The sequence below is a fragment of the Phocoena phocoena genome, chromosome X (genome assembly GCF_963924675.1).
Source record: "Phocoena phocoena chromosome X, mPhoPho1.1, whole genome shotgun sequence".
Classification (NCBI taxonomy): Eukaryota; Metazoa; Chordata; class Mammalia; order Artiodactyla; family Phocoenidae; genus Phocoena; species Phocoena phocoena.
The window spans coordinates 28507461-28520895 of record NC_089240.1 but is presented as its reverse complement, the minus strand read 5'-3'; the positions used below and the strand labels follow the sequence as shown (position 1 = coordinate 28520895).

The window sequence follows — 13435 nt, the reverse complement described above, 5'->3', positions numbered from 1 at the left end:
ATGCAGGGGGAAACTAAAACCTTTGTGATGGTGAGGGAAAAACAAATGAAAGTAAGTCAGTAAGGAGGCCAAGTGAAGTTGTGTTCTGGTTTACATCAGCAGGAGGAGAGATATGAATAGTCTCTGGGTGAAAATACAAGCCATAACATGGGAAATAATTGTGAATCACCATCAACACTTTGGCTGGAGAGAAAAATATGTCTAACAACTCTGGCTCATCTTTTTTCTCTCTCTCTCTCTCTTTCAAATGTCTGTTCCAACCTGGAAATGAGATAACGTATGTGGGAGTGAATAGAGCAAAAGAGTTGCTGAACAAATGGGTGGGTTGTTTTCTCCCAAGTGAAGTGACTAACACATTGTACATGTGAATATCTGAATGAATGGATGAATAAATGAATTAATTTCTTAAGTAGTTTTAATCTTTTAAATGAATTTGTTGCAGTGAACTTTTTTTTTTTTTCGCGGTACGCGGGCCTCTTACTGTTGTGGCATCTCCCGTTGCGGAGCACAGGCTCCGGACGCGCAGGCTCAGCGACCATGGCTCACGGGCCCAGCCGCTCCGCGGCATGTGGGATCTTCCCGGACCGGGGCACGAACCTGCGTCCCCTGCATCGGCAGGCGGACTCTGAACCACTGCGCCACCAGGGAAACCCTGCAGTGAACTTTTTAACAGTGTGTAATCTTAGACTCACTTGTCATTTTATATCATGGTTTCATTAATACATATTTTTCTTCTAATCATGTTAAAATAAGAATTCCTTGCAGATTAAGGTGGTTCAGGAGCCGCTAGCAACAACATCACCTGAGACGTAGTCAAAAATGCAGAATCTCAGCCCTCATGCAACAGAATCAGCATCTGTAACTTTATGAGAGCTCAGGTGATTCCTAAGCACCTGATTTTTCTATCAACCGAGGTGGGCCAAACATACTAACTACTTTCTCAGAAGCTCCAGAAATGGTGCTGGTGATGTCACGTTCATTTCTTAAATGTTGACATGGAATAGCAAGATTCTTATGAAAGAATATAGAATAGAGACAGTGTGAGAGTATTGACAATTCATTATTGGCCTAATAAGCAGCAGTTATTAACATACAGTAAGTTGATCAGGTTTAAATCGATATGGCCGGCCATGACAATCTTTTCTGTAAACAACACACAGTTAAAATGTGGGCAGAGGGTGTGGTCCCGGGTTCAGTCCCTGGTTGGGGAGCTAAAATCCCACAAGCCACGTGGTATGGCCAAAAAAAAAAAATGTGGACACAACTTGTTCCGATAATATAAAGTATGTGACTCTCATAGTTTAAATTATAAATAGGAAAGCCAAATCTCTGGAATTCAGAGAATTGAGAGTTGAGAGTAGCATTTTTTGGAACACTGCTTTTTCAGAAAGATAAATAATGATAATTAGAAAATTAAGCTCAATCATTCATTCATCCATCTAACTAACAATTCTTACCTCCTGTGTTCCCTGCACTGTTTTAGATACTGGGGAAATATCAGTGGACAGAACAGACTAAATCCCTCTCTTATTGAGCATGCCTTGTTCGTGGGAGGAGACAGACAATTAAAAAATATGTAAAATATGTATATCATAGCAGATGGCATTAAATGATAAAAAGGGGGGAAAAAGGCAGGGGATAGATTTAGAGAGTGAAACGTTGTGTTACTGTGGGTACATGGTCAGTTAGGGAAGGCCTCCCTGATGAGGTAATATTTAAGAAGAGGCCTAAACGAAGGGAGGGAATGTCCATGCTAATAGCTGTGCCAAAGGGAAGCAAATGGCAAGATCTCAAGGTAGGAGTGAGCTCGGCATGTTTGAGAAACAATGTGTCAGGTAAAGTGTTGCTATTCTCATTTATGGCTAGAAAACTGATTCAAATTAAATCAGTGGACTGTCTCAACAGGAGCAGATTTAATGGAAGTTGACGTTTTTATAATCTTAATTCTGGTATTTCTGATTGGAAAAATATACATTTTTGTACTATATTGTCTTATGTCTGATTGATAAGTGATATTATTTATGCATTCAATTAATATTTATTGTATGTCTAGTGTATGCCAGATATTATATAGTGACATAATTTTTGAAGTTGAGAGTGGGTTTTTATTGCATAACTTAATATGATCTTAGAGTGTCAACATACCCCATTTTTACTAGAGATAATTTAAACAGACTTCCAATCGTATTTAAGAGTCACCTTTGGTTTGTGATGACATCAGAGAGTTTCTTCACCCACTTTGTAAGTATTTAATCAGGAAGATTGAATTGAGTGTTGCCATAGTGTATTTGCCACAAGAATCTATTGCATCCAACCATGCAGCTTCTTTATTATGTTACTGTTACTATATTGAATTTATGCTGTCAAAATGCAAATGAATTTGTTTGCATTTTGAACTTTAATATTGCTCTGGATAGTTGAAGAATCTCAGTAATTAAACTGTTGTTAAGCTATATGGATGGAGGAATAAAATAGCATCAAGATCCAAGTGGAAAGGAAAGTTTGGTTTGATTTTGTTCTCAGAGACATTAAACACTAATTCACTTTTGAGATTTATTATAAAAACCCCCGGTAGTTCTACATGATGTATGCCCTCTTCCGTTCCAGTTGAGGGAAGTGGCTGAGGTAGCATCATCCCTTGGCCCTTGCTTCTCTGTGGTCACTGGGAAAGTGGCCCCATTCATGGCTACTTTAGTCTTGGGGGATTGCTAGGTGCTTCATGTGACAGAGCTACCTTTTGGAGGTGAGGTGGCAGAAATCAGGACCCAGGAATGGCCCAAGTTGGGGCCCCAATAAGTGACCCTCCACACCTTAAGCTGGTTTACCAACATCATCCTCAGGATACGGGTGAGCCAGGACCACATGGGCCTCCTCTTTTACTCAGAGTTACTGGCAAATAAGAAGACAGACATTCCTGGAACTCATTTGTTAATTCGGTAAATCCCAATACAATCCAAAAAAAAAAAAGACAGTGGTGCATTTTTGTTTCACAGAGTCCTTTTTGAACACAATACTGTTTTTCATATTCCATTCAGTGGAAAAATAAATACTAAATAAATACGTTTGATTTTGAGGGAGGATCGAAAGTTTTATTTCTGTTGTTGGAAGAGAAACTTTGCAGGTGAGTTCTTTCTAAAATATTTATTGTGAGGCTGTAGAATAAAAACTGTGGCCTCCACTACCAGGTTGCAGGGTATAATAGAATGGTAAGTGTGAGAATTAGTGGGAGCTTTCGAAAAATGTGCCTGACCTGTTCTCCTTGCTTTCTTCCCTGGCCCAAGATGTCAGTGTACCGATTGGTGGGAGTGGTGGTGTTGTAGAGAAGAGCATGGACACATCTGTTTTGGGGGAAAAAAAAGAAACTCTTCATATGATTCTGTTAGACCATTGCCTCACTTCATTCTCCAGTGGAAACTCCTACTACACTAGTGCCTAAGATTTAGAGACAGAAGACCACTGTCTAGTGTCAGGCTTTGCAGCTGGGTCTTTTAAGGTGTGGTTAGGAGTTGGAGGAAAGAGGATGGCCTTTTTAAGGCAAGGAGGTACAGGGGAGCAGGAGGGATTAAGCACCTGCACAGGTTCTGATGATAGACTTTAAGACATTTAGTATGGGAACTGGCAGAAATTGGTGGTGGAGGTGGTGACAGTAAAGGTGGTCAAGTAGAAGTGACAGTGATGGTGAAAATCTTATGCATTTGGGAGTCATTACTTTATTGGATTCTTAGTTTTAGGCCTTATGTTTCACAGGGCATTCAGTGACCTTTGATAAATGTTCTAAGCCTTGAGAGTTGAAAAATACTCATGTGCTTTATATGGCCCATTCATTACTGCCGGACAACAGAAACCCTTTATGTATTTGTACATATGTGACTGAAAGTTTTCTTGAATTTATCAATATTGTTTTTTTGTTTTAAAGCAATGTTTGCTTTTTTTGCCTGGAATATATCAGATTTTCTGTTTCTTACATTTAATGAAACATTATAAATATTTTAAATGTCTGGTCATTCATTTTACTTTGTCACCATATGTTTGATGGGAACCGGGTCTCAAAGTGTATGGTGGTTTCTGTCATTAACGTAAACCTCATAATGTCCCCTTGTTTTGGTGAGAAGAAAGAGTAAAATTATCTATTAATGACAAAAATCTAGAAAATCCCAGTAAATGACCTTCTTTTTTCTTCTATTTTTCCTTCTTGATAATCACTGACATAAATGAAATGAGGAATAGATACAAAAGTTATCTCTAAAAAAGTATCATTTGTACAGGTAATGTAGCATAATGATGAAGCAGACCCCAGGGCCACAATACCTGATTCCCACTTTCCCACCTCCCCTTGCTTGCCTTTTGACTCCGGTAAACCTTTGTTCCCTCATCGGTAAATTGGGGCTAATATCAATTCCTGCATCATTAGGATTAATTACAGTAATACTTTTATTGTCTGACAAATGAATATATGAATATAATTTGTTACTCACAAATAAAATTTTATTTATAAGTCCCAAATTGTGCAAGGTCAGAATTACTATTTAATAGATAGTGTACTACTTATAAAGTATTATTAGTTTATAAATAATTGGGTAAAGACATTTTTATTCACCATAAACTTACGTCCATATTATCTCCATGCCTCTGGTTAATAAAGTGGCCATGCTGCCTGGGGTCAGCTACCAAAACATTTGCCACTTGTGATCATCCCAGGACTGATGTAAATATTATGCCTGAGTCCTGAGAACCAATACAATAATTTTCAACCCTGGGTGTTCATTGGAATCACCTGGCTAGAGATAAATTCCACTAATTCACCTTTATGTGATAATTTGAATAAAAACTGGACTTAAACATCACCTTCAATGGCCACTTTATTAATAGAGTAAATGAAATAAAAACCCATATACGGGGATTTATAGGGTTTATATAGCTACACGTTTAAGCATATGTCAGCATTCTTGGAGCATCTGGTTGCGTGTAAGCAATTCCTCAGGTAAGATCAGAACTCTATAATCTATTCATTAAAACCATTTTGCTAAGATTTTCAAGCCAACAGTTTAAATAAGTGAATAAATTAGTTTTAGTTTTTATCAGTGTGATTTTAGTTACTAAATGGCATGTAGTTTAAAAATGTCTTGTTAATTCAGTTTCTCTAATTCACACTGGCCAACTATATGTTTTATTGACAACTTAAATCATGAGATTGTATTGTGAATTTATAACATGTTAATTGAACATCGCTGGTGATTCTTTTGTAATCTAGAAATTCACAATAATACTTTACCTTCTTCTGTTAGTTGTATTTCTTCTTTAAGAATTGCATATAAACAAATAATTATGAAGTCTAGGAAATTGGGCTTCAGAACTTGTCTTCCTAAAGGGTTTACCATTCTTGGTAATTTTGTAATTTTTAACTGTAATCTTCTAGGATTTATAAAGTCTGTACTTTTACATATATGATTAATTTTTTGTCAGTATTTTTACATCTTTTTTATAATATATTAACATAAAATCCAAGAAACACTCTTAAGAGTATCAAATATAGGCTGAAATTAATAAAAACATGTACAATTTTGGCATTTATAAGTTTGTGTCTAGAGAATGGAAATATCAAAAATTGCTGTTCATATTTATTGCTAGATTCCTTAACTCAGAATAGCGTTCCTTATAAATATTGCATTGCATAAAGAAAATGTATGGTAAAGACTTCAAATAAGGATTTTTGCTGTTGTAAATCCAATTATCTGTTGGTTTAGAGTTGTGCTAATACTGTAGCCAGTAGCCACAGGTAGCTATTTAATTGAAATTAAATTATTATAGTTAAGTATAGGTAAAATTTCAGTTTCTCAGTCACACTAGCCATATCTCAAGTGCACGGTAACCACTCATGGCTATAGTGGCTACAGTATTGGAGAGTGCGGATCTACAAAATTTACATTATTGTAGAAGATTCTGGACAGTACTGGTTGGGGAATAAATGCTTTCCCAGGGTCCAACAGCATCTCTGTAAAGCAGATCCTATGTTTGCATTGATTTCTTTCATGTTAAGGAAGCTAATGTTCCTGCAGTGGGTGTGAGGTGACAGACAGATCTCCAATACAATTATTTAAAAAACGGTATACCTTAAGATGCCTTTTACTGTAACTAACAAATAGCTCAACTCAAAGTGGTTTGTAGCATTGCTCCTTAAAGTGTGATCCATGCACCAGCGACATTGGCATCCCCTGGGCATTTGTTAGAAATGAAGAATCTCAGCCCTCTTCTCAGACCCACTGACTTAGAATCCATAATAAGACACACTCACCACGTGAGTCATATACACATTAAAGTTTGGGAAGCAATGGTTAAAACAATAAGGGTATCTATTATCTTATTACAATAAATTTACAGGTCGGGTGACTCGAGACCATTAAGTCTGTGACTCAGTTGTGCCATCAGAGTCCTAGCTTCTTTCAGTGTATTGGTTTTGCTAGTCTCCCTCTGTCCACCTATGCTTTTTACAAGTGGAAGTTGGCTGCAGCAGTTCGTAGTATCATATCCTGCATCCTTCTGCCTCTAGACTTTGTCAGGACCATCTCCTGTCTGGAGCTATTTTATTACAATTTGCCTACCTCCTCTCTCAATTGCCAGTCATATTTATGCTCCATTCTCCTTTTGATTTTATGTCCTTTTCTAAATGACCACTTGAAAACCATAAATTGAAACCAAGAAAAATGCAAACTCTTTCCTTGCCTGTGGGTGGTAGATTTTTATTTTATGAATTTGATAAATTTCCCTAATTTATTTGCATCTTGAGAATGTTAGTTGGAAATGTGGACTGACTTTCTCATTTTAATAGTATTTTAGGTTGAACAAAATGAAATTGTCATTTTCATGGAATAAAAACCTCAAGTACCAGCAACTTCATATGACCCAACCTAATACAACATTTTATCCATGAAGAAGGAAAATAATTGCAGGTTAAGAGCACAGACTTGAGTCACAGCTTACCATTTATATACAGACTTAACATGTCTGTGAGACACGTTGGGCAAGTTCTTTAACCTTTCCAAGTTACAGTGTCCTCAGAAATAAAATAACAGTATTAGCTACCTCATTAGGTGATAATGAGAACCAAATGTAATTATTGAGTGATTTTCAAAGGCAAGTTAATCATGCTCCCCCTTCACAATTTCTTTCATTTCTGCACTTGTCTTTATCATTATACATTAAATACTTTCCCTTAAAATAATCATTTTTTACTTAATTTTTCCTTAATTTTCATCCTAAGCTATATGATTTCATATATACATTAAAATCATATGTATATACACACTATAGATAAATATATATGTACACACACATAAGCTCTGTGTGTGTGTACACACACTCATGTGCGTGCACTAAGACATCCCCCAAGGGGATAGGATGATGCTATTGGTTCAGGAGCCACACTTTGAGAACCATTGGTCTAGAGAGGAAAAGCAGGGATCTATTTGTCTGGGAAACACTGATGTAATTGTACCAGTCATTAAAATATTGAACCACACAGGCTGCACACCAAGTGTCCCCATACAACATCTGCCACCCAGTTATGCCGGCCCCTTCTCCAAGAACCTTCAATTACACATTCCTACATTCCACCTATAAAAGATGCAATACCTGACAAAGTGTTATTGGTATATCCATTCTTACTGGTTAGTCTCTGACTCCAGGTTTATAAGATGAAACCACTGTTAAACATAAAAGATTATTCGAGGTTCAGACTTCAGATTTTCAGGCAGAGCTCAAGAAATTTCCCAGAACCCATGGATTAGTGTAGGGTATGACATTGTATAACTCTCCCACACCTTATATCATCAAGCTGTATCGGCCTTCCTGGTCCTTTCTGATGCCTCAGGACGTTTGCACAGGTGATTTCTTCTATTTAGAAAGTGTTTACCCCTTCCTCTTCATTACTTCCTCTTACTTCAGACTTTAGAGTTATTCAAATATTAGTGCTTCAGAAAAGCCTTTCCTTACCTCATAGACTCAGTTCAGTTACTCTCATTTCATAGCATGATCACAATTACAATTAACTAATAGCCTAATGAGCTATATATTATCTGTGGCCCCCATCCTCAGAATGTAAGATCTGTGACTGTAAGGGGCTGTGTGGGTCTTTCTCACCTCTCCATTCATAATATCTAAGTACTCAATAATTTTACATTTAATAAGTGTATGACTCAGTTTTTTAAGTCTCAACCCTCAGGCTATGTGTTGTGTAATGACACCATTCATAATGAGCCCAGGTCAACTTGGAGCTGCTTTTATGTCTCCTCTGAATGTATATAAATCTAATTATAATGATTTCCTTGTACTATTATAATTGTTGATGTATGAATTTCCATAAAGGTCTCTAAGCTACTTGAATATAAGGATATTTTCTTTTGTCTGTTCCTAACAAACAGGAGTTTCCAGCACAGATACGGAACTCAGTGAATATTTGTTGAATGAAACGTCTGTCCAAAAGTAAAAAAAAATATATATATATATATATTTAAATGAAATCCCTTATTAACACTAACACATGTGTCTTAGACTTGAAACATTTCTTCAAGTATAAGTAATAATGTGGGATTTTTTCTTTAGTTTATACATTGTGAGATTTTCAGCTCAATGTAACAACAAACAGGGCAGGAAAAACAACAAACACAAGGAATGATATTGCAGCCAATTCTCATGAAATCTTATTATCAAGTCAGTTCTCAAGGGATAGACTAAACCAATAAAGTAAAAGATTTATATACCTTGCAATGTCAGGATGGTGTTCATTGTCTAAGAGACTTAAACTAGCAACTTTTGAGTTTTTGCTTCCACTTAAATGGATGCTTCATCTATGTTGTTTCCCATAAAAATAAAACATCTACTTCTTGTGTTTGATAAATGAAAGCTTGTTCTCATAGACTTTGGATTACAGTGTGCCTCAGGGGACATGTGTCTCTATAAGGTTAAAGGTGTAATGGTAAATTGTATAATCTAAATTATTTTAAAACACTCTCAGTTATGTGTGTATTTTGTATGTTTAAACATGCAGACTATTGGAAATTGCTTGTAAAGATTTTATAAATCAGAATAATAAATTTCTAACTGGAATTATGTCCTCTTTATTGATACAAAGAGATCAGTGTGCAGTATACTATGGTTTTCAAAAATGCTGTAAACATGCCTTCATGAAGAATATTTACCTTAAAACAGGTACTAATACTTCTCATTTGAGTCTCAACTTTTTGTTGAATTAATGGATGAAATAACATAATTTTTTTTCCTCTTTGGGGCATTTTATGGTTTATTTATTTATTTTATTTTTTAACATCTTTATGTTTAACATCTTTATTGGAGTACAATTGCTTTACAATGGTGTGTTAGTTTCTGCTTTACAACAACATGAATCAGTTATATATATACATATGTTCCCAAATCTCTTCCCTCTTGCGTCTCCCTCCCTATCCCACCCCTCCAGGCTGTCACAAAGCACCGAGCTGATCTCCCTGTGCTATGCAGCTGCTTCCCACTAGCTATCTACCTTACGTTTGGTAGTATATATATGTCCATGCCTCTCTCACGCTTTGTCACAGCTTACCCTTCCCCCTCCCCATATTCTCTAGTAGGTCTGTGGCTTTATTCCTGTTTTACCCCTAGGTTTTTCATGACATATTTTTCCTTAAATGCCATATATATGTGTTAGCATACGGTATTTGTCTCTCTCTTTCTGACTTACTTCACTCTGTATGACAGACTCTAAGTCTATCCACTTCATTACAAATAGCTCAATTTTGTTTCTTTTTATGGCTGAGTAATATTCCATTGTATATATATGGCACATCTTCTTTATCCATTCATCTGATGATGGACACTTAGGTTGTTTCCATCTCCGGGCTATTGTAAATGGAGCTGCAATGAACATTTTGGTACATGACTCTTTTTGAATTCTGGTTTTCTCAGGGTATATGCCCAGTAGTGGGATTGCTGGGTCATATGGCAGTTCTATTTGTAGTTTTTTAAGGAACCTCCATACTGTTCTCCACAGTGGCTGTATCAATTTACATTCCCACCAACAGTGCAGAGTGTTCCCTTTTCTCCACACCCTCTCCAGCATTTATTGTTTCTAGATTTTTTGAGGATGGCCATTCTGACCGGTATGAGATGATATCTCATTGTAGTTTTGATTTGCATTTCTCTAATGATTAATGATGTTGAGCATTCTTTCATGTGTTTGTTGGCAGTCTGTATATCTTCTTTGGAGAAATGTCTATATAGGTCTTCTGCCCATTTTTGGATTGGGTTGTTTGTTATTAAGCTGCATGAGCTGCTTCTAAATTTTGGAGATTAATCCTTTGTCAGTTGCTTCATTTGCAAATATTTTCTCTCATTCTGAGGGTTTTCTTTTGGTCTTGTTTATGGTTTCCTTTGCTGTGCAAAAGCTTTGAAGTTTCATTAGGTCCCATTTGTTTATTTTTGTTTTTGTTTCCATTTCTCTAGGAGGTGGGTCAAAAAGGATCTTGCTGTGATTTATGTCATAGAGTGTCCTGCCTATGTTTTCCTCTAAGAGTTTGATAGTGTCTGGCCTTACATTTAGGTCTTTAATCCATTTTGAGCTTATTTTTGTGTATGGTGTTAGGGAGTGATCTAATCTCTTACTTTTACATGTACCTGTCCAGTTTTCCCAGGACCACTTATTGAAGAGGCTGTCCTTTCTCCACTGTACATTGCTGCCTCTTTTATCAAAGATAAGGTGGCCATATGTACGTGGGTTTATTTCTGGGTGTTCTATCCTGTTCCACTGATCTATCTTTCTGTTTTTGTGCCAGTACCATACTGTCTTAATTACTGTAGCTTTGTTGTATAGTCTGAAGTCAGGGAGCCTGATTCCTCCAGCTCCATTTTTCGTTCTCAAGATTGCTTTGGCTCTTCGGGGTCTTTTATGTTTCCATAAAAATTGTGAAATTTTTTGTTCTAGTTCTGTGAAAAATGCCAGTGGTAGTTTGATAGGGGTTGCATTGAATCAAATTCTATCAAACATTTAGAGAAGAGCTAACACCCATCCTTCTCAAACTCTTCCAAAATATAGCAGAGGGAGGAACACTCCCAAACTCATTCTATGAGGCCACCATCACCCTGATACCAAAACCAGACAAGGATGTCACAAAGAAAGAAAACTACAGGCCAATATCACTGATGAACATAGATGCAAAAATCCTCAACAAAATACTAGCAAACAGAATGCAACAGCACATTAAACGGATCATACACCATGATCAAGTGGGGTTTATTCCAGGAATGCAAGGATTCTTCAATATACGCAAATCAATCAATGTGATACACCATATTAACAAATTGAAGGAGAAAAACCATATGATCATCTCGAGATGCAGAGAAAGCTTTTGACAAAATTCAACACCCATTTATGATAAAAACCCTGCAGAAAGTAGGCACAGAGGGAACTTTCCTCAGCATAATAAAGGCCATATATGACACACCCACAGCCAACATCATCCTCAATGGTGAAAAACTGAAAGCATTTCCACTAAGATCAGGAACAAGACAAGGTTGCCCACTCTCACCACTCTTATCCAACATAGTTTTGGAAGTTTTAGCCACAGCAATCACAGAAGAAAAGGAAGTAAAAGGATTCCAAATCGGAAAAGAAGAAGTAAAGCTGTCACTATTTGCAGATGACATGATACTATACATAGAGAATCCTAAAGATGCTACCAGAAAACTACTAGAGCTAATCAAGAATGTGGTAAAGTAGCAGGATACAAAATTAATGCACAGAAATCTCTGGCATTCCTATATACTAATGATGAAAAATCTGAAAGTGAAATCAAGAAAACACTCCCATTTACCACTGCAGCAGAAAGAATAAAATATCTAGGAATAAACCTACCTAAGGAGACAAAAGGCCTATATGCAGAAAAGTATAAGACACTGATGAAAGAAATTAAAGATGATACAAATAAATGGAGAGATATACCATGTTCTTGGATTGGAAGAATCAACATTGTGAAATAACCTAAATTTTACCTTTCATCCTCACCATGAAATTGTGTGATTGATAGGCAAGATATTGTCTCACGTCCCTGATGCCGGTATTCAAATTGATAACGTTTAAGAAGTTAGTTCTAGGGCATATAGCCAGGCTGTGAACCAAAACCAAGCCTTTGGACTTTAAATCCATTACCCATTGGTAATAGGTAATTACATTACCCTATTTTTTTTGGAAAAAAAAACCAAAAATGCAGTCTTTGACTTATCTACTTCTACATAACAAATGACTCCAAAACTTAGTGGCTTAATACAAAAGTTTATAATTATATCGTGATTCTGTAGATCAGGAATATGGGCAGGGCTCATCTAGGTTGTTGTTCTGCAATCGTGGTATGACTGGGGTCACTCATTGGGCTTCATCAGGAAGCTCAACTTCTAAGAGAGCATTTTATCCTCCAGAGTTACTTTCAAGATGGTCTCTAATCATTCAGTAGTCTAGCTTGGGGCATGGCAGCTGGGTTCCAACAGAGAGAATACAAAAGCTACCTGTTCTCTTACAGCCTATGCTTGGAACTCGTATAGCGTCACTTCTGCCACATTCTGTTGGTCAGAACAAATCACAAGGCCACTCCATATTCATGAGCATGGAAAATGGACTCCATCTCTTGATGGCATGACAAAGAATTTTGTGGCTGTCTTTTATCACCACACATAGTAAAATTAAAATAATGGATATATAAACAAATGATTGCCAGGATATACTACTAACTCAGTTACCAGAGATGGCTCACACTTTATTTAGCATGTTCACATTTAGTTAGCTATGTGAAACTTTCTAAAAATTGGGATGTGTGAACTATAATAAGTTAAAGAAAGAATAACTTCAGAGGTGATTATGGGCTTTATTTACCTTCCTTCTTAATGTCCAATGATGCCAAACCATGTGAACACACATTTAGTTATAAATGTCAATAGTTTTACCTAGTAATAGGTTTAATAATAGTAAGTAAAGTTGTTTTGACAGAGGCAATAATAGGCGTCTTTCAAATTTTCAGTTTACATAAAGTTCTAATGGATCTCCAGAATCAGCAACTGAAAGAGTTACATGACTGGCTAACAAAAACAGAAGAGAGAACAAGGAAAATGGAAAAAGAACCCTTTGGACCTGATCTTGAGGACCTAAAATGCCAAGTACAACAACATAAGGTTAGTATATTTTATGCTATTTGTTTTCATCTGAAAAACAAACTAAGTGTATATGTGTATTACGTACATACACATGCCATGGTTTACAGATGAGAAAGAATTAAAGCTTCAATTGAGAAGAGTTTTAAAATAATTCTTACCTAATACTTTTTGCGATGTTTACTTTTTCAAATACAAAATAGCTAGGCATTTCATATTTGAAAAAAATCAAATATATTCCTGGAAGAGAACA

General features: G+C 36.3%; 1 protein-coding gene across 1 annotated transcript in view; it reads left to right on the top strand.

The window, feature by feature from the left end:
• DMD (dystrophin) overlaps positions 1 to 13435 on the top strand; it is a 2035184-nt gene that overhangs the window by 498162 nt on the left and 1523587 nt on the right. Inside the window, exon 12 of the mRNA XM_065901098.1 lies at positions 13053 to 13203. Coding sequence (XP_065757170.1) covers positions 13053 to 13203 — 151 coding nt within the window. The remainder of the gene's footprint in view (positions 1 to 13052; positions 13204 to 13435) is intronic.